General features: G+C 44.9%; 1 protein-coding gene across 1 annotated transcript in view; it reads left to right on the plus strand.

Moving 5' to 3' along the window:
- The window catches only part of SIPA1L2 (signal induced proliferation associated 1 like 2), a 109,239-nt gene that overhangs the window by 43,925 nt on the left and 39,733 nt on the right, over positions 1-25,581 (plus strand). Inside the window, exons 7-9 of the mRNA XM_065893741.1 lie at positions 5,558-6,134; positions 10,055-10,329; positions 24,930-25,187. Of these exons, the coding sequence (XP_065749813.1) occupies positions 5,558-6,134; positions 10,055-10,329; positions 24,930-25,187 (1,110 nt within the window). The remainder of the gene's footprint in view (positions 1-5,557; positions 6,135-10,054; positions 10,330-24,929; positions 25,188-25,581) is intronic.

Here is a 25,581-nt window from a genome sequence, read left to right on the forward strand (position 1 = left end):
CATAATTATCCTTTTTTTTTTCTAGTTGTATTTCCCACAGTCTTCACTCAGGCACTTTCTTTCTTTCTTTCTTTTCTTTTCTTTCTTTTCTTTCATTTTATTTTTGGCTGCGTTGGGTCTTGGTTGCTGCGCACGGGCTTTCTCTAGTTGCGGCGAGCGGGGGCTACTCTTCGTTGCTGTGCGCGGGCTTCTCATTGCGGTGGCTTCTCTTGTTGTGGAGCATGGGCTCTCGGCACGCGGGCTTCAGTAGTTGTGGCACACGGGCTCAGTAGTTGTGGCTCGCGGGCTCTAGAGCGCAGGCTCAGTAGTTGCGGCGCACGGGCTTAGTTGTTCTGCGGCATGTGGGATCTTCCCGGACCAGGGATCGAACCCGTATCCCCAGCAATGGCAGGCGGATTCTTAACCACTGCGCCACCAGAGAAGTCTTACACTCAGGTACTTTCTGTAAGAAATTATTGCCTTCTTCCCATTTTGAAACAGTGAAATTCCTAGCAGTTCACAGTCCTAGGTTTCGCCTTTCCTCAATGTTAAAGACTTCCTCCAGTCCCTGCCAGACCATCGCTTGATTGATAGCAGCCTCAGAAGTGGAGGATCTGGCCATTTCAGTGCTTCCCTGAAAGGAGCGCATTCTGGTGGTAAAATGTTTCTTCCCGTCTAAGAGCTTGGAAACACACACACACGGTGGTGTGGTGGTGTGTCGAGATAGGGGTTTGACACTCGCTTTGGTGATTTCAAAAGGCCATCCAGGTGCCTCGGAATCCCGAGACTGACGAGGTCTGCCCTTCCTGTACCCATGCTCTTCCTTAGGAAACAGCTGTCCCCGAAGGCTCCTGCCTTGTGGGGTGTCAGTAAAAGAGCCGGTCTCTGACCTGAGTGAGAATCCAGCTCTCCTGCCCCCTCATGGCGCTTTGTAACGAGTTAGCTTATGTTTTGGAGCCTTCATTTCCTTTTCTGAAAACTGGGGATAATAGTACCCACTTCAATGTGTAGTTATGAGGAATGAATGGCAGGAATTATGCAAAACACCTGTTAGAGTTCCTGGCGCTCATCTTAAAGCAGTGGTTACCGGTTGAGCAGCCTCCCGGACCTGGATGGGGCCCAGGCCTGGGTACGTGTGAGGGGGCAGAGGGGCCTGTGAACTGCAGCCGTGCCCTCCTAGGGGCAAGGAGACTGGCCTGTGTGCTTGGTGTCGCCAGCTTGCATCCCCACCCCACGCTCTCCCCATCGGCATGGTTTTCCCCCGTGGTGATGCTTGTGTGCACCTCAGTTCAAGACCCCTGGCCTGAATGCTCAGAACGACTTTTTATTGAAAAAAAAAAAAAGTGATATTTGAAAAAAAAGGACATCTAGTCTGTATAAACGATACGCTTAAAACCGGTGACGTTGGTGCAAACATGCTCAGTCGGCTTATTCTTCTGGGATCTCCCCTGATGAATGGTAATGATGCAGAGTAATCTTAAATGAGCCTTCCTAATGGATTGGAAACATAAGCCTGGGGCTTTATTGTATTTGGGGTTATTGTAGAGGCTGCTATTCTTAGGTCAAATCAAGTATTTTTAATTACTTTCTATCTTTAGTTTATGCTTCTATCATGAGGTGGTTGATTAGCACAAAGAATCTTAAGGATAAATAATACCTCTTTATTTTTATCTCTTTTAGGTTTTCTGTGTTTAATTAAATGACCGGGGAGGGATGCTTTTGATATAGATCTTACCTATCAACAAAGTGGCTGGCATTATGTTTCCTGTGGTAGAAACCAGCTTGTACAAATGGTTCAAAGATGGGGTCATTGCCTTTGCAGATACCACGTTGCCATCACTAAATTATCATTTACGAATGAGATTCAAATGTAAAGCAGTGGAGTGCCTCTAGGTTTTGGAAGTGCCTCATAAACATTCATAATGATCACACTTACCACCTCATGAGTGTCCTTCGAAGAATCAATTGTAATCTTCTGGAAAACTAGTCAAATCGATTCCATGACATTTTTATGAAGATGTGTTTACTCTGTCAGTGCCCAGGTTTTCCAGAAACACCTCATAGGTCTGTTTCCTATGATTTCCTCAAAACATACCAGATACAAAATAAATTCATTAAAATAATTTCCAAGGAAACGATAAAATATAGTCCAGGTCTGCTGTTTTCTAGGTTGCTCCATCTGAATCACGGGCGAGTTTTATAGAAGCCTGGGTTGGCCGCACACACTCCTGTGACCCCCGTGCATCGTTCGTCCCGTGAGCTTTGCACAGGCGCTGAGTGGCAGTGAGTTCTGGCGGATCACGACCTGTAGTACCACGTAGCTCAGAGGCGTGGTCCAGGCAGACTGCTGGGGCGAGATGCCCTCCTCTGATAAAAGCGTGCTGCTAACCAGGGCACGCGTCTGGAGTGTGAAAGAGCAGGCTCCCACCTTCCAGAGAAGTCCGAGGCGTGCCCCCTGGATACAGCAGGGCTCTCTCTCGGTGATGCTGGGGCCAGTTGAACCTAGAAAGAAATAATGGGGCAACATCCACAAAGCTCCATGTTATGTAATTTTAGTCTAAAATTATTAAAAAGCAAACTTAACTGATTACCTGTTTCTTTATGCGAGATTCTTTCACTTCAGTGGTTGTAGCCATTGTAGAGCTAACTCTGAGGGATTTATGTGTTTGTGTGCTTTTCAAGATAAACTCTTTGCAAAATGCATCCTTTAATAACTGAATGAGTAAACTTCTCGCTGTCTGGAGGCTTAGTAGCTAACTGTCACTTAAAAGGGAAGTAGTATCTATATAAAACGATGACTTCCATTTTAGAAAACTTACTATGTATCCCCTTCTTACAAGCATTAGATGACAATGTTAAATTGATGATGAAAACGATAATTATTTGTGGCAATTGTAGTGATGCTAACAGTTGAGTTAATAATAATAGCTTAGCATGCATTACTTTGTTTAATCCTCATAGCGTGCTTTTGAGGATGGTACTGTTTTAACCCCCGTTTTACAGACGAGGCACTGAGGGATTAAGTAACTCAGAGTCCCTCAGAAAGTGGTGGAGCTGGACTCCTACGAGGAGCACCGGATCCTGGAATCTGCTGTACCCCACGTTGCTTTCCTAAAACCCTTTAACTGGCACATGAAGGAAGGCTCTTCTTTGTACTGTTGCCCTCAGTGGAGGGGTCTTATGTCTAAACCATCAGTAAATGCTATCAAGTTATTTGGGTAAAATAAGAAATTCTAAAACATACTCTTGTTTCCACCCACTGGGAATTATCCCAGTGTGGCAAAAGAATATTCCATCTTAACTCTGCTTGAAAGCATTACGGACTATATAGGCTTTTGTAACCAGGGGTTTCTAATTGATCCCCATTCTCAGGCTGTCATGGTGATCATGGACTAGTAATAGTAGTAATAGTGATCATAGTAACAGCTGTGCCTGGATTCTGCTTCTTTTTTGGTACCACTTTGATCTGAGATACATAGGATAGTGGTTTATCTAGCCACACTGCACCATACACTGTAGTGGAGGTGTCCAGTTAGACATTTGGTTTAATAATTTGGGACAAGAAGAATCGCCCTGTTAACAGATGTCTTTCTCTGCCCACTCTGGAGCTCCACAGTGAGAGCCGTCTTGGAACACATTTAGATATAAAAAGTTCGCCCTGATGCTTCGGCTTAAGTGCATCCACAGAGAGTAGCTTGAGATCCACAGAGCTAAGTGCAAAAAGTAATCCTGTAAGGTGTTAAATGGGATTTGACCTCCTCAGCGTTCCATGGGTAAAATACTTCCAGGAACCTGTGCTCATCACTGGAAGAGAAAACCATGTTTAGGAGAGGTGATCACATGAGTTGATTATGGCCAGTGTCGGGAGGGCAGGGTCCAGTGCACTGAGAGGCCACTTGAGCTGGTTGATCGTTCTGGTGGGGAAGCAACAGGTGTGGCTACACTACCCACAGTCCAGACATGTAGCTTTGGGACAGCTCTCTACGAAATAACGCCTGAGGACAAGTTAATTCCTACTCAGTCTAGAAGGTTCTTCCTAAGGATGGTAGTGAGGGGAAGACGGGTCATATATGGTGTCAGCCCCTCGGCCATTTGAAACCTCCACGATGTTCCTAGGACCTTCCTTGAGGACATGAGTCAAGTCCCCCCACCTCCCTCTCTGGTTCAGTGCCTTTACTACCATGCATGTGAGTGAGTTTGGTCTTCTGTCCCAAAGGGAAGCAGTCCTTCCCTCCCCTTTCACGCCAGCTAAGGCCCCGCCCAGACCCTCTTCCATCGTATAGCTCTTTCCCCGGAAATGATGAACGCCGCTGAAGGGTGTCCAGGTTACAGCAAAGGGGAGAGATCCCTGGGGACTGTGACCTATTTGGAGTCTAACCAGCCACCTTCCAGAAAAGGAATTCACACCTAATGTTTTCATTCCTTAATCACCTCTTTCAGGATTTTCTACCATGAAGAAGATGAAACGTAGGTTGCTTCCTTTGTTTATCCCAACACAGAAAATACCAGCCTGGGCAGATGTGGGGTTGGTTCCCATTCTTGGTCTGCAGTAGCTGCTCAGTAACTGGGGCATGCTGTGGGGTTCATTCATTCACTCACTCCAGTCCTTCACCTGCTCATTCATTAATTCACTCTTATTTCAAAAAAGATTTGAGACAACGAAAGCTTCTGTCCGATACAGGGGAGAGCATTATTGGTTTTGCCATATTAAGATGGTTATTGCCGTCACTATACATTTGATCTTTTCAGTCTCTGGAATCTCTTAAAACTTTGCTCCTATAAAATCTTCATTTAGATTTTCAAAACGTGATCAAGTGAGCATTTCCTTAAAAAAAGTGACATTCAAAACTTTGGGCCCTGTAGGCATGATCATTGTGTCCAATAGCAGTGAGATCGCGAATAGCCGGCTGGGCTAACCGCACTGCTGTTGAAAGTGTCACTGCCTCTCTGTGGTGACCAGCCACAGAGCACCAGCCTGGCTACAGATCCCTCATCCCTACCTTAGTCAGCTTGCACAGCCGTGACCAGGACCACAGACCCGGTGGTTTAAACAACAGACACTTACTTCTCACAGTTCCGGAGGCTGGAAGTCCAAGATCAAGGGGTTGGCAGGTTTGGTTTTTCCTGAGGCCTCTCTCCTTGGCCTACAGATTAACTGCGGTGTCCTCACATGGTCTCTCCCCTGTGTGTGTGCATCCTTGGTATCTTCCTGTGTGTCCAGGTTTCCTTCTGTAAGGACACCTGTTAGACTGGATTAAGGCCCACCCTAATGGCCTCATTGTGACTTAATCATCTCTTTAAAGACCTGATCTCCAAACACAGCCACATTCCCAGTTACTGGGGTTTTGGACTTCAGCATACAAATTTTGGAGGGACACTACTCAGCCCCTAACACCCCCTCAACTACGAAGTTTGAAAAGTTTTGCTAAAAACAAAGAAAAACTTGATACCCAGAAATGAGCATACCAAGAGGCTACAAAGTAGCTGGCTTCAGTCGGAAGTGTGGGTGTATGTCACATTTCTGAAGCTAACTATTACGGCCTCACAATTCATCTTGTTTCTTCTTTTCCTCCCTCAGTGTTGGAGTTTCTAGATCAAAAGATGTGCCACCATTTGGTCCACCAATTCCCAAAGGCGTAACTTTCCCAAAGTCAGCAGTATTCCGGGACTTCCTTTTAGCGAAAGTAATCAATGCAGAAAACGCAGCCCACAAATCAGAGAAGTTTCGAGCGATGGCCACTCGGACGAGGCAGGAGTACTTGAAGGACCTGGCGGAGAACTTCGTCACAACCGCCACCGTGGATACGTCTGCAAAATTCAGCTTCATTACCCTGGGTGCCAAGAAGAAGGAGAAAGTAAAGCCCAGGAAGGACGCCCACCTCTTCAGCGTCGGCGCGATCACGTGGCACGTTGTGGCGCGGGACTTCGGCCAGTCCTCGGACATTGAGTGTCTCCTTGGGATTTCCAACGAGTTCATAATGCTGATCGAGAAGGATTCCAAGAACGTGGTCTTTAACTGTTCCTGCAGGGATGTCATTGGGTGGACATCTGGGTTAGTGAGTATCAAAGTGTTTTACGAACGAGGAGAATGCATCCTTCTGTCCTCGGTGGACAACTGTGCCGAAGACGTCAGGGAAATTGTCCAGCGATTGGGGGTAAGTACAGGTTTCTGTTTATCCACCATCCTTAGCTCTGCAATCCCAGATTCGTAGTACCTTCTGCTGTGGAACTTCCTCCCCAATTACATCACCTAGGAAGTGAGTTACTATTTCTTAGGGGTAGAGTTTGATTTAATTTTTTTTTTAATCTTTAAATTTTTATTTTATATTGGAGTATAGTTGATTAACAGTGTTGTGTTATAGGGTTTGATTTTCAATGCTGTGTCCTTTAGCGCTGTTGCTGAATCCATGAATGGTGGCGAAACACCCATTACAAATTGATTGGAAAGGAAAAGTGAAGCCAACTTTCCAAAGGGAACATCGGGATATATTTTCATAGTGTTTCAAGGAAGGACAAGAATTTACTAGATATTATGTCTGTTTGTAGAGACTGGCACGACAGTACCTTCCCAGGGGGAAATTAATAGGCACAGAATCACCGTTGACCATACTGATGGTCAGGGTAAGCCCTCTTCGCTGTTTCACCTCTGCGTACTTACACAACAGGTATTTTTGTTTAGTCTGCCAGATTAAGTATGTTGTTAATCCCGCAGCCAGTCTCTTACAGAGGTTTTATAGAATTACCCGTTAAGTTAGAAAGACTTGAAGAAAAAAGTCATAAAAAAGATTGTTATTTTCAGTACAAAACCATGATGCCCATGGTATTTAACAGCTGTATTTCTACTTCATATTTTAACAAAGGAAGATACAGATTTTAGTTTGAGTATATACAATAGAATTTTAAGAATAAATGAAATATAAGAACAAAATGTGCTTTGACGAAAGAATTTTTCATGTGTGAATCTTCCCCCAAGGGGATGTATATTTCATTAATTAGAGAAGATCTAGTCAGTTATGGATCATGAGAAAAAGAGAAATGATACCCATTTCCTGCCCCCTTTCCTCCCACCAAATATAAACCTTTTATTAGTCCAGACCACGAAGATGAGACAATGCAATCATGTCAGTGTCTGCTGGCCTTGGAGAAATAATGTCATTATTTGCAGACGCTCTTTACAGGAAAGGGCCTCAGTGTGTTCAACAGTATTGAGGGCGTATGTACGTAAGCTGAGATGTGATTCAGGGATGATTAAGTGTGTTATCAGTTTACGTACCTGGAGAATTGAGTTATCTTGTGAGTGTCAGGACACATTGTGCTTTTAGTAATACTGCGAATACTTCTTTTTAGGAGACCTACTGAGTCATCATAATTTGTGCTCCGGAAAATACAACATAAACACACCCCCTTCACCAACCACCAAAATGCACGTCCCGTAGGTTCTGACACATTCACTGTTCTGTGGACCCCATTCTACCATTTTCCTAGAAAAATGACTATATTGCTAAGGTGACTGTCTGATAATCTGGAATATATTTGAGGAAGTATTTTCTGTATCTCGGATGACTTGTAGCAGGAGATGGTGGAAACAAACCAACGCAAAGACTGTCGGGGGGTTAGAACAAAAGGCTGGTGCAGGACAGGAGCAACAGAAATGGAAAGGAAGAGGATGAAGCTGTCGTAGTGGAGAGATGGGGAAGGGGTGCTGCTGGGCAGATGGTGAGCTCTGCATTTTCTAGTGGTGGGAAGTGAAATCAAAGGTGTCTGCTGTGCAGGTAAAGACACAGGTGGGGAATAAGAGCTCCCACCTAGGGCTTCCCTGGTGGCGCAGTGGTTGAGGGGTCCGCCTGCCGACGCAGGGGACGCGGGTTCGTGCCCCGGTCCGAGAAGATCCCACATGCCACGCATGGCTGCTGAGCCTGCGCATCCGGAGCCTGTGCTCCGCAACGGGAGAGGCCACGACAGTGAGAGGCCCGCGTACCGCAAAAAAAAAAAAGAGCTCCCACCTAAAGGGACAGGTAGGGCCGGTCACTCTCAGCAGAGCCCAGGCTTGGTTGAATGCTCTCCTGTTGCCATCTGGAAATTCTCAATAATTTTTGACTAAAGGGCCTGCATTTCTGTTTTGCACCAGACTCCACAGATTATGTAGCCAGTCGCGGGTACGTGGATAGGAGGCCACCGTGTGATCATTGAGGCCAAGTAATTATGTGAGGAACTCCAAATAAATGGAGAGCTTGATCCTTCAGCCTTTGCAAATGTTAAGAAGTAAGGAACAGAAGTGAGAAAGAAATCACAAAAAGTAGGGGACGTGGCAGGTGGTTGGAAGAAATAAGAGGAAGAGACAGAACAGGTAGGACTCGGAAAAACCTTTCACTCTTCAATCTGATATATGGATGTTAAATTTCAGCTGAAAATTGCATCCATATTGGAGAGAAGGCTGGGCACATGTCAGATGTAGTCTTTTGGTCAGAGAGCTTAGTTGAAACAAAGCTGAAAAAGAAGTGAAGGACACATTTATTCAGGTTGTATATATTACAAAAGTGCCTTTTCAGCAATTTTAAATTAGTTCAGTTCGTAACTTTGGAAACTTCAGTCTTTCAAAACTTCACCACTGAGCCCAGCAATCCCTTTCCCCATTTTCCTAAGCCCCAAACTGTCATGTGTGCCTGATTAGCAGGGTGGGCGCCGTGGCGGTAATAACCACGGTAACGTCCGCCACACCGGTGATAACCATGAACCAGCCCCGGTCCCGCAGCTGTACTTACAGTCATAGGTCTTATTAAATAGGAATCTGTGTATTCAGAGCGTGTTTCATGGGAATGAAGCATTTATTAAAACTGAAACTCTGTGCTTTGGGGGATACGGGTATGATACCTCCCAGCTTCCAGCTGCCCACAAGTAAGTGATGTCGTGGTCATCAAATGATATCCTCAATGAGCCCACGTTTTTCTTTCAGTGCATGTGGGCTATTCTCATTAAGCACTTTTGAGGGTGGCATTAACTAATTATTGGTGCTTTAGTTCACTGAGTGGGATGCTTATCTACAGACACCGAGGAGGCCAGCTGACTGGCCACATTTGATCTGAATGGTCCTTACCACCCAAGCAAGCAAGGGCAGGCAAGGGCAGGCTGTCCCCAGGAGAGGGATCCTAGGGGCTAGAACAGGATGTCCGCAGGCCTGGTGCACAGAGAGCACTTAAGGTTTTCCTGACAGTCTGACTTCCTGCTGCTGCCCATCCTGTGGGCAGGGCGCTAACTGTTAGCTTGGAAGGGCTTTGGGCCATTTTTTTCTCCACTGTTTGTATATGGCACACTTTGCATATCCATTCAACCGTCCATGGACACTTGAGTTACTTCCACCTTTTGATATTGTAAATAACGCTGCTAAGAATGTGGGTGTACAAATACCTGGGTGTACCTCTTTGAGACCCTGCTTTAAATTCTGTTGGGTATATACCCAGAAGTAGAATTGCTGAGTCTCATGGTAATTCCATTTTAATTTTTTGAGGAACTGCCATGCTGCTTTCCATAGCTGCTGCACCATTGGGCCATTTTTTTAAGTTGAATAAAATTGTCTAATAGGGAATTCCCTGGCTCTCCAGTGGTTAGGACTCGGTGCTCTCCCTGGCAGGGGCCCGGGTTCCATCCCTGGTTGGGAAAGTAAGATTCCACAAGCCACACCATACGGCCAAAAAAAAAAAAAATTGTCTAATAGGTTTTATTGCTTGATGTGTGAAAGGCTTCACATGTTTTCAGTTGCTTCAGTCCATCTGGAACAATGGAATTTATATGCTTAAGAGCCGAGTCAGGTGACGTAGAAAGGAGAGGGGGGAGTTATCAGAGCCCGTCTTAATCTCACAGGCTGTGTGTCAGTGGCTTCTAGGAAAAAGCAGGACACCTGTACCTGGTTTGCCTTTGAAGAATGAAACCTTCGTTTTACTTTTGTTATTTTCATGGCGCCTGATGCCAGGGGTAATTACGGTAAAGTCTGGATTGAACCGTGTCCTTGTCTTGTCATCTTGTCCCTGGGATGTGTGCCCCCCGCAGCGCCACCCCTCACGGTCCCCTTCCCCCTTAGATCGTGACCAGGGGCTGCGAGACTGTGGAAATGACCCTGAGGAGGAACGGGCTGGGCCAGCTGGGCTTCCACGTGAACTTCGAAGGAATCGTCGCAGACGTGGAACCTTTCGGTTTTGCGTGGAAGGCCGGCCTTCGTCAGGGGAGCCGCCTCGTGGAGATCTGCAAGGTGGCCGTGGCCACACTGACGCACGAGCAGATGATCGACCTTCTCCGGACCTCGGTGACTGTGAAGGTGGTCATCATCCAGCCCCATGACGATGGCTCGCCTCGGAGGTAGGCTCTCATCCACGCTCGCTCCTTCTTGGCCTCTGTGGCAGGTGCTATCCTGCAAGGTCCTCAGAAAGTGTGGTCACGTGCACCTTCCACCTAAGTTGTCTGGATGTCAACCATTCGGGCAACTTCAAAGAGCTTTAAAAAAGTCATTATTATATAATAAGTGATAAGCTGTCATTTTCTAAGCATTTTGTTGGGACGTTGAAGTCATGGGTTAACAGGATATTTAAGAGATCTCATTGATTTAGGATATCAATGTGTGGAGGAATATTGGGACATCAGATACACTGTTTGGTGACCACTCCATTCTGGTTGAACTGGTCCAGGGCATCCTCAAAAGCTGTCATGGGACACCTAGGAAAAGAAGTGGCTGGACTTGGAAAGCTCAGAGCGGATGGGTGGGGGCTAGGGACAAGAATGGGATTAGAAAGTGATACCATTCCTGCTTCCTGCTCAATATCAAGGAAGCATTAGGCCAAGGGGAGAAAAAACTCTCACTAAGAACAAGCCACCCACCTGGCCTTGGCCCCTGTTGTGCAGCAGTGTCTATAGTGATATCTGGAGCGCATTTTCTGTGCCTCTGTCTCAAATGCAGTTCCCTGCTGGCTGGCCAAGAGCCCTGGCTTTGGAGGGATGAAGCATGCTTGCAATCCAGACGTTAACTGTGTGATCTTGGGTGGGTCACATGCTCTCTCTAAGCATCCCTTAGCATCTGTAAGATGGCATTATAATATTGCCTACCTCGTCCTCTGTGATGAAGATTAAATAAGGCGATAATGTGTAAGGCACTTAACACCTTCTGGCATGATCAACACCTTACTCATTTTAGTTAAAAGAAAAATAAACTAAAACTTTAGGATAGTCATTTGAATTTTTTCATGCTGTAAAAGAAATCCTTACTCAAAGATAGCAAGGTGACTGTGCCCACTTTCTGATCTGCTGTAGTAACTCAGGTCACTCTTTCTACCCTGTCCATCTCCTTTGCCCATCCTCCAAACCAGCACTGTCCAGTCGCACTTTCTCTGATGACATGTTCCATATCTGTACCATCCAAACAGTGGCCACTAGCCACATGGGTAGCACACACTTGAAATGTGACTAGTGTGACTGAGGAAAAGGAGTTTTCATTTTAACTAACGAATTAAGATTCAGTTAGCCACATCTGGCTCGTGGCTGCCATATTGGATAGAGGAGCTCTAAACCATGGTCTTTTTTAGAAAACAAACCAATGGTATACCACCTTCCTCTCTGGTTAATGTGCAAAATTTTGCAAAAGTGTGTTTCTATTGGTTATCTTACCATTTGCCTCTTGCTTGACTTTCTATGGTCTTGTTTCCTCTATCTGCCCAGTAAGTTTACAGAATAAAAGTTAACGAGCTGAAATTCTTCCTGAGTGTAGTAGACGCATGTCGCAGGAAATACCCAAGGAGTTTCTTGTTGCCTTGTAGGATTCTGTCCCATTAAATCTATTTGCTCCCCACGAATCCCATGAATCACTCATGGTGGTATGCGTACAAGAAAATCAGAGACAAAAATTTCTTTAAAAATCAGTCTTGGAAATAACAGAAAACAAATCCTTTAAACTTGGAAACTAAAATAATTTTGTGTTAGCCTTTTAAAATAAATTTTAAACCAGTTATTAGAAATTTTTCCATAAGATAAATTTCTTTCTTCATTGGCTAGAGTTATAGGTTTGTAAATTTTGTGGTGAGAATCAAGTCTTTTCATCTGTCTTAGAGGCTGATTACTTCTATAGAATTAGACAAAACTGTTACCATGTTCTCCCAAAATTAAAAACCAACATTTCTCTCCTATTTTTAGTTTTGGTCTACTGTTACTCAATAAGACATTTCTTTTAAGCTTTCAAGAGATCTGCTTAATAAAAATGTTAAAGTTATCGTTATATTTGATATTTAAAACATATGATTTAGAAAAATAGAATCTCCTAAGAAATACGGAATTGTTTTTCACCTAAAGCAAATAAACAAATAAAAACTACCATTTAAAAGTCCCGGGCTTCCCTGGTGGCGCAGTGGTTGGGAGTCCGCCTGCCGATGCAGGGGATGCGGGTTCGTGCCCCGGTCCGGGAAGATCCCACATGCCGCGGAGCGGCTGGGCCCGTGAGCCATGGCCGCTGAGCCTGCGTGTCCGGAGCCTGTGCTCCGCAACGGGAGAGGCCACAGCAGTGAGAGGCCCGCGTACCACAAAAAAAAAAAAAGTCCCGCCTGTTATTTTTTTATCCAAGGGCATGCTGTCTGCTTTGGTCTGCACATAATTAATTCTTTCTTTGTTTTAAATGCAAATTCTCTTATTGAAGCTATTCAAGATATTTAGAGATTTTGCATTTGTCTCCTCAGAGTATCCTTAATGTCATTCCCTGAAGATGCAGATTTTTCTCCCGTTCAATCTGGAATAACCATCTTCTATATTTTTAACCTTAGCCAGGATTAGAACTAGCTGATCGCCTGGTAGTAAACACTCCAGAATTGGCCTGCCTGTCACCCACATTTCCAGAAGCCAGGAAGCTTTTAAGCCTAGCATGTATCATTTGAAATGCTTTCGGTTCAGCCTTCCAATTTTCTGAGAATTTGAATTTGTAAATTTGCAAACCCACATTTTTGTTAGTTTTGGATCCTGGTTCTGCCTGCGACTCTCTGAGCACCCGGATAAAAGTGCTCGCTGCTGTCCGGCAGCCTCGCATCACACACAGGAAATTATCCGTGCAGTGACAGCCGTTTGCTTTAGACTGTGATGTTGAGTATGAAACGTCATTTTTTGTTTTGTTTCGTTATTTTTAACATCTTTATTAGAGTATAATTGCTTTACAGTGTTGTGTTAGTTTCTGCTGTATAACAAAGTGCATCAGCTATACATATACATACATCCCCGTATCCCCTCCCTATTGCGTCTCCCTCCCACTCTCCGTATCCCACCCCTCTGGGTGGTCGCAAAGCACCGAGCTGATCTCCCCGTGTCATGCAGCTGCTTCCCACTAGCTATCTGTCTTACATTTGGTAGTGTATATATGTCTGTGCCACTCTCTCACTTCGTCTCAGCTTACCTTTCCCCCTCCCCGTGTCCTCAAGTCCATTCTTTACATCTGTGTCTTTATTCCTGTCCTGCCCCTAGGTTCATCAGAACCTTTTTTTTTTTTAGGTTCCATATATATGTGTTAGCATACGGTATTTGTTTTTCTCTTTCTGACTTACTTCACTCTGTATGACAGACTCTAGGTCCATCCACCTCGCTACAAATAACTCCATTTCATTTCTTTTTATGACTGAGTAATATTCCTTGTATATATGTGCCACATTTTCTTTATCCATTCATCTGTCGATGGACACTTAGGTTGCTTCCATGTCCAGGCTATTGTAAATAGTGCTGCAATGAACAGTGTGGTACATGACTCTTTTTGGATTATGGTTTTCTGAGGCTATATGCCCAGTAGTGGGATTGCTGGGTTGTATGGTAGTTCTATTTTTAGTTTTTTAAGGAACCTCCATACTGTTCTCCATAGTGGCTGTATCAATTTACATTCCCACCAACAGTGCAAGAGGGTTCCCTTTTCTCCACACCCTCTCCAGCATTTATCGTTTGTAGGTGTTTTGATGATGGCGATGATGGCCGTTCTGACTGGTGTGAGGTGATACCTCAGTGTAGTTTTGATTTGCATTTCTCTAATGATTAGTGATGTTGAGCATCTTTTCACGTGTTTGTTGGGAGTCTGTATATCTTCTTTGGAGAAATGTCTATTTAGGTCTTCTGCCCATTTTTGGATTGGGTCGTTTGTTTTATTGATATTGAGCTGCTTGTATATTTTGGAGATTAATCCTTTGTCCGTTGCTTCGTTTGCAAATATTTTCTCCCATTCTGAGGGTTGTCTTTTCATCTTGTGTATGGTTTCCTTTGCTGTGCAAAAGCTTTTAAGTTTCATTAGGTCCCATTTGTTTATTTTTGTTTTTATTTCCATTTCTCTGGGAGGTGGGTCAAAAAGGATCTTGCTGTGATTTATGTCATACAGTGTTCTGCCTATGTTTTCCTCTCAGAGTTTTATAGTGTCTGGCCTTACATTTAGGTCTTCAATCCATTTTGAGTTTATTTTTGTGTATGGTGTTAGGAAGTGTTGTAATTTCATTCTTTTACATGTAGCTGTCCGGTTTTCCCAGCACCATTTATTGAAGAGGCTGTCTTTTCTCCATTGTATACTCTTGCCTCCTTTATCAAAGATGAGGTAACCATATGTGCAGGTTTATCTCTGGGTGTTCTATCCTGTTCCATTGATCTATAGTTCTGCTTTTGTGCCAGTACCATACTGTCTTGATTACTGTAGCTTTGTAGTATAGTCTGAAGTCCAGGAGCCTGATTCTTTCAGCTCCATCTTTCTTTCTCAAGATTGTTTTGGCTTTTCAGGGTCTTTTATGTGAAATGTCGTTTTACGTTTCCTCCCCACTCTAAGCAAGTTTAGCCTTCTGCATTATTAGATTTTTTTTTTTTTTTTTTTTGCAGTACACGGGCCTCTCACTGTTGTGGCCTCTCCCATTGCGGAGCACAGGCTCCAGACGCACAGGCTCAGTGGCCATGGCTCACGGGCCCAGCTGCTCCGCGGCATGTGGGATCTTCCCGGACCGGGGCACAAACCCACGTCCCCTGCATCGGCAGGCAGACTCTCAACCACTGCGCCACCAGGGAAGCCCTATTAGATTTTTTAAAGAAATTATAGAGGAGGGTGTAAAAGAAGAAATGAGCAGCACTTTGCTCATTTTGAAAATTAAAGTACAGACGTTTTTAAAAAAAATTTATTTTATATTGGAGTATAGTTGATTTACAATGTTGTATTACTTTCAGGTGTACAGCAAAGTGATTCAGTTATACATATATGTATATCCATTCTTTTTCATATTCTTTTCCCATGTAGGTTATTACAGACTATTGAGTAGAGTTCCCTGTGCTATACAGTGGGTCCTTGTTGATAAAGTCCAAACCTTTTAAATGAAATATCACTTAGTACCATGACTCCTGCAGCAAAATATACAAACAGCTTCCTCCAGGTTAAACTACGCATTTGATTTGTGGCGTGGAAAATGACCCCATCTTTCACAAATTGGGTCTTAGGCCTTGTCAGGGAGGCAGCCAAAAGAAAACATTCATTTAAATGGACGTGTGTGTGTAATTTTTCCTTTTAAGTTGTCTTTAATATAACAGCCATGAGGACTAGCAAAATGGCCAAGTTAATGAATTAGAAGATAATTTCAGTCTTCGTAAACATTGTGAATAAAAGAGTGAAAAATGCCTCAATTCGTTTTTTCCATGATCAGCTTTTTTTTGTCCTGCAGGACATCGGGGAAAGGTAATTCTCCTCAGATCCCATCCGCTCCTGTCAGCGGTGGGAGAGGCCTGTCATTTAATAGACTCACTCCTAGCTGTCCACAGGTCAGAAGGTGTTTGCTTATGACTCAGAAGCTGCTGGATTAAATGAAGTCTTCAGCTGGGGAAGTATTTATGTGGAATCAAAAGGCACCCCGCATTTTGAAGTCCCATTCTCAAGCCTCAGAGTGATAATAACTCAGCTGTCCCTTGGCTTGAAAGGAAAGCAGAGCCATATTTTATTTTCCTTGTGGAGTCCCAGAGAACACCAAGCAGGGAAGGTTCCCTTTGGGAATGCTTATTAACTGATCTCGTGCTGGGAATGGATCCGGGAGAGGCTGCGTAGTGATTGGGAATGAGTGGCCAGAAGCAGTTAGGGAATAGCAGTCTTCAAATGGAAATGAGGTTTGAAAGGGAGCAAGGACATTTCCCAGGCAGACAGTCTCTATGGCAATGATGAAGAACAGTTTTCAAAACTCTTAATTAAGCATTCCTTGGTTTTGCAAGGCAGGGCATGGCCCCAGCCCCTAGCCTTCAAAGGTGACTGACATTTTATCAATGTCATTTTAAGGAAAACACATCAACTTAAAAGGCTGATACAAAGGAAATAACGACTCACCAGAGTTATACACGAGTTGTTATACAATGTGAGTGATTTAGTAAATATGTCCAATAAAAACGGAAATGAAATTCTGTGCGTGGCGCATCTGTTTTGTGTGATTTTCCATACTTTGTTGACATACTGTCCAAGACGTATTTTTCTATATAATGCAAAACAGTGGAAATTATCTCATGTTGTCATGACTTTAATTTGTTGTTCTCTGATCATTCTATAAAATTGAAGCTGTATGTTCTTGTCTTCTGTTTGGCTGCCGGTTGCCGTGACCGTTCAACTCCCCGAAGTACACAGAGGGGGCGTGGAAATAGAAATGGGAAGGAAAGTTCAATTTTGTCAGATTAGCAGTTGATAGATAGATAGACAGACAGGTAGGTAGACAGACAGATAGATAGGTAGATAGATAGTGTGTTGTAATCTGGATTAAAGTGAGGTTTTAGATGAGGGTTCCAATTTATGTGTCTAGATAAGAAAAATCAGTTCCATCTGGTATTGGCTCATGGGCCCTCAAGTTATGAATTTTAATGTGAACTGTGAAAATATATGGAACTTGAGGTTCCCAAAGTAACCTGAAGCACGGTCACAATTCTCAGTCCTCTGCCCAGTCCTCCAATGTAATGTTTGAATTATCTTATCCCTCCTAGAATATAAACATTGAGTTACAGAACGAACGTTAGGTAGGTTGCCTTACGTTTACTATGCATTCACTTCTTTCGTTCAGTCCTTCACTCTGCAGTAGTTTGTGCTAGAAGCTGCTGGGCACCAGGACTGTTAAAAATGGAAAGGACAGGGCTTCCCTGGTGGCGCAGTGGTTGAGAGTCCGCCTGCCGATGCAGGGGACACGGGTCCGTGCCCCGGTCCGGGAGGATGCCACATGCCGCAGAGCGGCTGGGCCCGTGAGCCATGGTCGCTGAGCCTGCGCTTCCGGAGCCTGTGCTCCGCAATGGGAGAGGCCACAACAGTGAGAGGCCCGCGTACCGAAAAAAAAAAAAATGGAAAGGACAGGCATAATCTTTACATCCGTGGGCTCCTTTTTGTCTGTGTGGCATTCTAAAGTATAGGACTTCCCATTTATAGTTTTGCTACTTAAAAATGGCTTTCTCAAACTAGAGCAAGAGCTTTTATCTGGAGAATAAGTATCTCAGTGCTGCAAACACTCTCGCACTCTCCCGTCAGTCATCTACACCTTAGTACCTCTGCTTTTTTGGCAGTTTGAGATGTTGTGATATTGACACAGTGACCAGGATGCCAAAGGGGACAGCAAAGCACGAGCTTTCTGTCCGTTAGGCAAGTAACTGTCTCCTGCTTGACTAGTGACACTGGCAGTGGTGATGGACAGCCAGTGAATATGCGCTCTTGTGGAAATATATTCACTAAAAGTCAGGCGTCACATAGCTGTTGAGTCCTCTGTTGAACTGTGAAGTGTATAATGTAATAGAATGTTGTTCCTCAACAAACTTTCTAAGAAAAAAAAAAAAAAAAAAGGAAGTGGTTGGCTTCACAAAGAACTGTTTGGCCCTGTTTTAAGTCGAATGCTGTGTTAGGTACTGGGGTGCAGAGGGTGAAGACACATTCCACCCCGTGTCTGGTGAGAAGGAAAGGCCTGGAGAAGCTGATGAATTATTCAATATCAGCCAGCCTCACTTCCCGACAGGCACCTTTTCAATTCAAAGACCTTTATTCAAAGGGCTTGGTCAAGTGGGTTTCTGGTCTAGATGTCTCTTGTACTATCTGTAGTCTAGGTGTCTTTTTTAATCTTAAATTAAGGAAATTGGTAGAAAAGTGAATTAATATTTCATTTAGTGCCTATTTCAGATATGACACTGCCCTTACCTTTACAGTAAGTTATCTCCCTATTGGAAATGTTTAATTTTTTTATGCAGCAGAAAGAGTTTGCGATTCGAGTGAATGAGCCCCAATTATCCCTGTCACCTTGTTGTATAATTTAGAAAGAGTCTTTTAGCTGTTAGCAGGCTATTAGCATAACAGACATTAAAATGATTAAAATATCGGTGATTACTTCAATCCCTAGGGCTATGAGGGCTCTTTGACAAAGTGCCTAATATAAAAGAAGCAGGTAGTTCCTTTGAGGGGATCTATCTGCCTTTGTTTCCAAAGACTCCTTCAGGTCCTAGTGGAAACTGACAGGATGTGGGCCTCATTAAGTGTTCTTTGATAGTTTCCTAAGGAGATGGGCATGTGTTTTGGAAAGAGTACCGAGCTAGGAGTCAGCTTCCTGGTTCCAGGGTGAAAGCTGTCTCACCTTTCCAAAGTCTCTGAGGCTTCTGAAAATTGGACATGTCCTTTGTACTGCCTCAGACATTTTTGTGAAATTGAAATGGTGTAGTGTAGGTGGAAACCTGTAAAGTGTCACACAAGAGAAGTGTGGGTTAGGAGTAACAGATAACATCGCAGTATGTTGGAAGACGTCACTAGATTGGTGGGTTCAGGTGACGGTTTGCTGTGACGCCACCAAACAAAGTGAAACCAACAGGCAATTTCAGAGTAAATGCAAGTTGTAATTACATGATTAAGCCGTGCTGTGGGTCCATGGTTTACCCACTCCACGTCCTGCTAATTTATTCAACTTTTTTGAACAAAAAGAATACGTCTTGTTCCTTTAAACTTTCCTCAGTTCTCTAGGTTTGGGGGATTTTTTTGTTATTGTTGTTGTTACTCTTTAAAAGTATTTATCCCTATTTATTATCCCTAGGACGTTTCCCCTTTCATCGTTTTTGAAAGTCACGGGTCCTGCTTTGATATAAGATGAAAGAAGAAAGTAACGGGGTAATGATGCATTCTTCTACAGATGGATGTACACGAAGGGAACTTCACAGCTCTAAACTTTTCTGTACTTCCGATTGTTACATTAAGTTAAACTTTACAATTCTATAATTCTATAAATATATACTATCTAGAAAGAACTTTCAGGAAAGCGTATGGGCCTTTTGCTGTTTTATATTGACTGTCTCTACAGAAGCAACAATTAATAGTATCCGTTTGAAACTAACTTCTTTCTTTGAAGCTGTTGCTTTGGGAGGCTTGCATACTTCGTATAATTTAATCTCGACACACCCTCTGCTGTCACCATTCCGCTTGCAGGAGGAGAAGCGTGGGTCCAAAGAGATTGTCCCATTTCTGAGCTACACATTGGGTTTTGAGCCCAGGGCATAGACTTCTCTCTTCAGTGGAGAACAGTTTGATTGCTGTAGAGGGTTCCTGCTGGAAGTGAACAGAGAACACTGCAGCTTGGCCGGGCTCAGACAGTGATGGTCCTGACGGCCAGGCTGCTGAGGTTGAATGGCTTTAAAGAGCCGAGTCCACAACCTGGCCAGCAGCGATTCTGCTTCAAGTGCCCACTTATTGGTGCTAAACGGAGGGTGCTTCTGGGAGACTGGAGGTGTCATTTGAAAGGAATGATGCCATCTTGGGGACCTTGCTGGTGTCTGTGAAGTTGTGCGTCTGTAGCTACAGTGCTGGGCAGTGAGCATGGGTGCCTGTTAGCTGTGAATAGAGAGGACACCACCTTTGCGCTGGCCGTGCCCAGAAGCCAGGATGTGGGAGCAGCCACAGACTAGAAATCTACAGGTGGGAAACCCTGGACTTGGGAGCTTCCGGAAGCAGAGGAGAACACAGATGCGTGTGGATGTGAAGAAGTTACTGAGTGTCCCTCGTACAGGAATAAGCCATCCTGCGGAGTCCACGGTGCCAGGTTTAGAGGGACAATGGGATTGTTTGTCAGATTAAAGCAGTCAAACGTAAGATCCTCTGAGGGCTGCAACTCACGGAACCACTTGTTATTCTTACAGTTTTGTAGTGTCACATTTTTAACCGGCACGTTTTTTATGATGTTCTTGGTCTACAGAAAGTCTTCCCTTCCAGGATAGATGACTGAGAGAGATTATTAGCCTCAGAAAAGTTACTGGCTAGACAAACAGTGTTAAAAATTATGTTTATTGGGCTTCCCTGGTGGCGCAGTGGTTGAGAGTCCACCTGCCGATGCATGGGACACGGGTTCGTGCCCCGGTCCAGGAGGATCCCACATGCCGCGGAGCGGCTGGGCCCGTGAGCCATGGCCGCTGAGCCTGCGCGTCCGGAGCCTGTGCTCCGCAACGGGAGAGGCTGCAACAGTGAGAGGCCCGCGGACCGCAAAAAAAAAAAAAAAAAAAAAAAACGGTGCCAGAAGCTAGAAATGCCATTCACATCCATTGACTCGATTTGGTGTGTCGAAAGGAGATGGAGCACGTTTATCAGTGAGGTCTGGATTTCTGCACCAGTGCGGGAAAGCAAAAGACTTAAGTCTTTTCTTCAGAACACAAGATTAGCAGCTCACTTGTTCGGAGATGACTTCTTGTGCTGTCTTTTTTGCACTTGGTCAGTTTGGGTTTGAATTGGCCTTTACTTCCCAGAAATGTGTGCCGCGTTCCCTTCACGGCAGTGCCAGGTTGGATGCCCAGATGAGCTGAGATCTCGCCTGGTGTCCGGCCACCCCAGGGGGAGAGAGAAGTGTGCTCACGGGCAGGTGCAGTTCCTGGCACCTGCTGGAGCGTGAGCCCCTCTGCAGACTAATGTGTAATTCTTATTCTACACCTCTTCCCATTTCCCTAAAAATTGGTTGAATTTCCATATGTATCCTTCAAGGACTTCCTCATACTTCTGGAGCCGAGCTGAGTTTGACTAGGTTTGATGATATGTTATAATTAGTGATGTTTATTGGATGTCTTGGTCATAGAAGTAAACAAAGCAAAAATCTCTTTTGTAAGAGTAGTTACTGTAAAAGTGTCATAACAGAATTAATTTTGACTTTAAAATTAAGTCATTCTTTAAGCTGATTTTTATCAGGGCAAAAGAATGCCCGTGTTTAGTATTAAAAGATCATTTGCATATGACCTTGTGCGAGAGGTTGGAAATGAAATATTCAACCCTGACTCTCTCTTCAGCCTAATGCATGGTGCGAGTTTTTGTCAGTGGTGGTCTCTCAAATATTACTCATGATTATGCATTTATATAACCTTTTTTTCATCCAAGATTGAAGCTAAATTACAGCATCTTACTGAAGACTACAATCTATGAGCGTGAATTAGACCCTGTACTACCCAGCCATCTGTCTTCTCTTTTCTCATTCTTTCTTTTAATTTTTTTTAATACATTTATTTGTTTCTTTTTATTTTTGGCTGCGTTGGGTCTTCGTTGCTATGTGGGGGCTACATTTTGTTGTGGTGTGTGGGCTTCTCATTGCGGTGGCTTCTCTTATTGCAGACCACGGGCTCTAGGCGCGCGGGCTTCAGTAGTTGTGGCGCACGGGCCCAGTTGCTCCGCAGCATGTGGGATCTTCCCGGACCAGGGCTCGAACCCGTGTCCCCTGCATTGGCAGGCGGATTCTTAACCACTGCGCCACCAGGGAAGCCCCTCATTCTTTCTTTTTAAACCAAACCCAATCAACTGGGAACCCAAGCAAACACTGGAAACGCAAGGTGCCCTTTAGTCCCTAGGATTCAAGGTTCACTTGCCTTTCATTCAAAACATAACTCCGGGACCTGTCACTTTGGTTGGTCTCTGTTAGAGATTCCTTGACTTGGACGATTCAGACAGCTTCAGCCTTTGAGACACCAAAGCCTGAGGCTCACCTGAACATCCAGTGACTTGCTTACAGCATCAGTTCCGGGGGACTACAAGAGTCGGTTTTCTTGATGTTTTGATGTATACTAATATCCCACCTTTATGATTTCTGATTACGTCATTGGCCATATGCATGAGTCAGTAGTCCCAGGGGATGTGGTATCTAGTTAAATAGAAAAGCACTTGGAAACAATATGTCCGTGAGCAAAAAATTGTAGCGTCTTGGCATTTTATTTAAAAAAATGCAATCCAGTGTAAATCTCGACTTAATTAAATTTGACCAGTAACTTAGCACATTCAGTAAATCAAGAGTAATTTAAACTTGCTTAGATAAAGAGAGGTGAATTTTGCTTTGGGGGGAGGAGGGTAAAATAAAAGATAATAAAAGTCAAGTTTACTGGTAAAGAGATAATCCTTGCCCCATTCTGTGTAACAGGCATACGTATCTCCTTAGGATGCTTTATTCGGTTCATTTCTTCTATTCTCAAAGGGTGGCACCACCATCCATTTGGTTTCCCAAGCCAAAAAGCAGAGCATTGTTTTTGGTTTCTATCCCTCTCTCCGTCCCAAGCTCCAAGTACTGTTGATTTGACAGGTGAGAACCGTTCACCCATCATTGCTGTTGAGAAGAACGGACCGTTCAGTGACCCAGGCCTTTGTGTGGGCTCTGCACTAGACACTTAGGGTCTCTGCTTTAACCCAGGACTCTGAATTCCACAGTAATACGTCTTGATACGGACCTTTTTTCCATTCATTCTACTAGAGACCGTCAAATCTGGTTTTACCTATCTTTTAGTTCTGGAAATTTTCTTGTATTGTTTCTTTTTTTTTTTTTTTGCAGTACGCGGGCCTCTCACTGTTGTGGCCTCTCCCGTTGCGGAGCACAGGCTCCGGACGCGCAGGCTCAGCGGCCACGGCTCACGGGCCCAGCCGCTCCGCGGCATGTGGGATCCTCCCAGACCGGGGCACGAACCCACGTCCCCTGCATCGGCAGGCAGACTCTCAACCACTGCGCCACCAGGGAAGCCCTCTTGTATTATTTCTTAATCATTTCTTCCCACCTTTTCCCCTCTCTTCTCTTTCTCTGTTAGGTAGATGTTAGACTTCTGAGATTGAACTTGAATTTTCTTGCATTTGCTCTCCTGTAACGTTTTGGGCGAGTTCCTCAGTTTACCTTCCACCTGTCTTACTGGATTTTTTATTTTGAATTTTAGCCATCCACTTTTTAAATTTCAAAAGTTCCTTCTCTTTCTCTGAGGGTGGTGAGCCTCATGGCAGGGTGATCAGGTGGTGTACACCTGCTTGTCTTTACTCTGGAGAAAGATCCCTATTATTTGAGGCGTGACCCTGAAGCTGGGTTTGGAGGAAGGAGCAACTCGGGGTCTCATTTCCAGTGAAGCTTTTACTTCACCTTTTGTTTTCAGCTGTGCTCTTCTGGGTACCTCGTGACCTTGAGTCCCTCCTTTCAGGTTGGGTTCCCGAGACCGTTGCTCCTGCCCTCGAGAGGCAGGGGTGGGTATTGCCAGGCGGGGCCCAGTGCCGCCTGGACCCCAGCGTCACACTTTTCTCTGCTCGCTCCTTCCCTTCCCCTTCCGCTCTCTGTGGCACCTCTGTTCCTGCACCTGTTCAAGTGTGCAAGGTGATGGTCATGCTTCTCTTTGTCTTTCCCTCTGCACACCCTTGGGTTTGCCTTTCTCTGCTCCACCATTGACGTTCTCCCATTTGCCTTGCATCTTTTTTTTTTTTAATTCATGAAATTTATTAAAATCTATTTAACACACCATAGCATTTACCCATTTTTAGAATATTTTCAGAGTTGTGCAACCATCACCCCATTCTAATTTTAGAAAATCCTAATCATCTGAAAAAGAAACCTTGTTCTGATTTAGAGACACTCTCTATTCCCATCCCCAGTCCTAGGTGACAGCTTATCTACTGTCCTTCTCTATAGATTTTCCAGTCTCAATATTGCCTTCCATCTTTATATACTGTGTTTTGGTGTCTCCAAGTTTTGTTGATGGTTCCACTTTGGTTTTGGTTTTTGTTCTCTTTGTTCTTTTGTAATGATTCTGAAAAGTTTTACTCCACCATCTTGAGGATGAAAGTCTCCTGTTTAAAGAGCGATACCTTATCACCTTAATAGATTTCTTAGAGTGAATATGAGAAAGTTTTTCCCCTGGCTCCGGAACGTCTAGGTAGAGGCATGGCTTCATTCATATGGTAACTTGGGATGATTTACCCTGACACTCCAATCTGAGACTCACCGAGGCTTCCTGTGTCCTGGCCAAACAGCACCAGTTGGCTTTGCAGGTCACTTTGGTCAAGTCAGTAGCACTACGTGCACGGTGTAACTTGAGGGATGTCTGAGATCACATTTTTCAGGCTAAAGGGTCGTACATCCCTGATTGATCATTTGAGCCCACAGGAGATGACCTTGTGAGGACCCGTGGGAGTGACCGTGTAACTAAGACCACACGTGACTTTGGCAGGATGGACACTCAGGCTTTCCCTTGACTGTGACAGCTTTTTGCGAAGTTTGTTTCTCACTTTTCTCAGACTTGGTATAACATGTGACTCTGATCCCCGATGATACAACTGTACTTTCAGCTATCTGTTTAGATTATGTATGAGGCGTTTTTCATCGATTGAAGTTTATCTATCCCCCATGTTCAGTGCAGGTGATTGAGTGTGTGCAAAGTGGTTAAAGATACACGGCAGTCTGTCCACGAAGTTTGCAGGCTACCTGGAGAGACAGAGCCTATGAATGAAACACCTGACAGGTGTATCTGTCGGTTAATCAGAGCCACGGGTGCGAGACTGCCTCCTCCTGACCCGTGCTGGGGGGGTGAACAGACAAGGTCACCGTCGCCAGGGCTGCTCCTGAGGGTGATGGCTCTGCATCACTGTCTGTGCGCCCCGAGAAGCACGTGTGCGGTTGCGAGGGACGGTGCTGAGGGCTCGGCGCTGAGCACCCCCCGACCATCTCTTCTTGGCTTCACAGAGGGTGTTCGGAGCTCTGCCGGATCCCCATGGTGGAGTACAAGCTCGACAGCGAGGGCACCCCCTGTGAGTACAAGACCCCCTTCCGGAGGAACACCACATGGCACCGAGTGCCCACGCCCGCCCTGCAGCCCCTGCCCAGGGCCTCCCCGGTGCCCGGCACGCCTGACAGGCTGCAGTGCCAGCCGCTGCTCCCACAGACCCAGGCCGCCATCCCACGCAGCACCTCCTTTGACCGGAAGCTGCCCGACGGCACCAGGTAAGGCTGCTACCGTTTCCTCAAGGGCGGCCCTTGTGAAGCTCTTGCAGCTAGAACTTCAGAGGGTCAGGGGGACTTTTATGTGGCTTAATCATTTCTGAGTTAGCTTGTTCTGACCAAGTGGGCAGGCAGGGTGGCCAGGCGGGCCCCAGATGCTGGGGTGCTTGGGTTCCTGGCCCAGCAATGATGCTGATGGCGTGCAGGTCCTCCCCACGGACGCTGCCCCCCAGGGCCACGGCCATCCCTCTCCACTGCGATCCTCCTATCAACCCGCTCTCCACACCGTCTCGGGAAAGATATCCCAGAAACCATTTTGCAGGAGCGTCTAGATAAATATGAACGGTTTGAGTATAAAGAAAGCCGCGGAATCAGCGATGAAATCCCATCACCCTCG

This window comes from Phocoena phocoena, chromosome 16 (genome assembly GCF_963924675.1).
Source record: "Phocoena phocoena chromosome 16, mPhoPho1.1, whole genome shotgun sequence".
In the NCBI taxonomy this organism is placed as follows: Eukaryota; Metazoa; Chordata; class Mammalia; order Artiodactyla; family Phocoenidae; genus Phocoena; species Phocoena phocoena.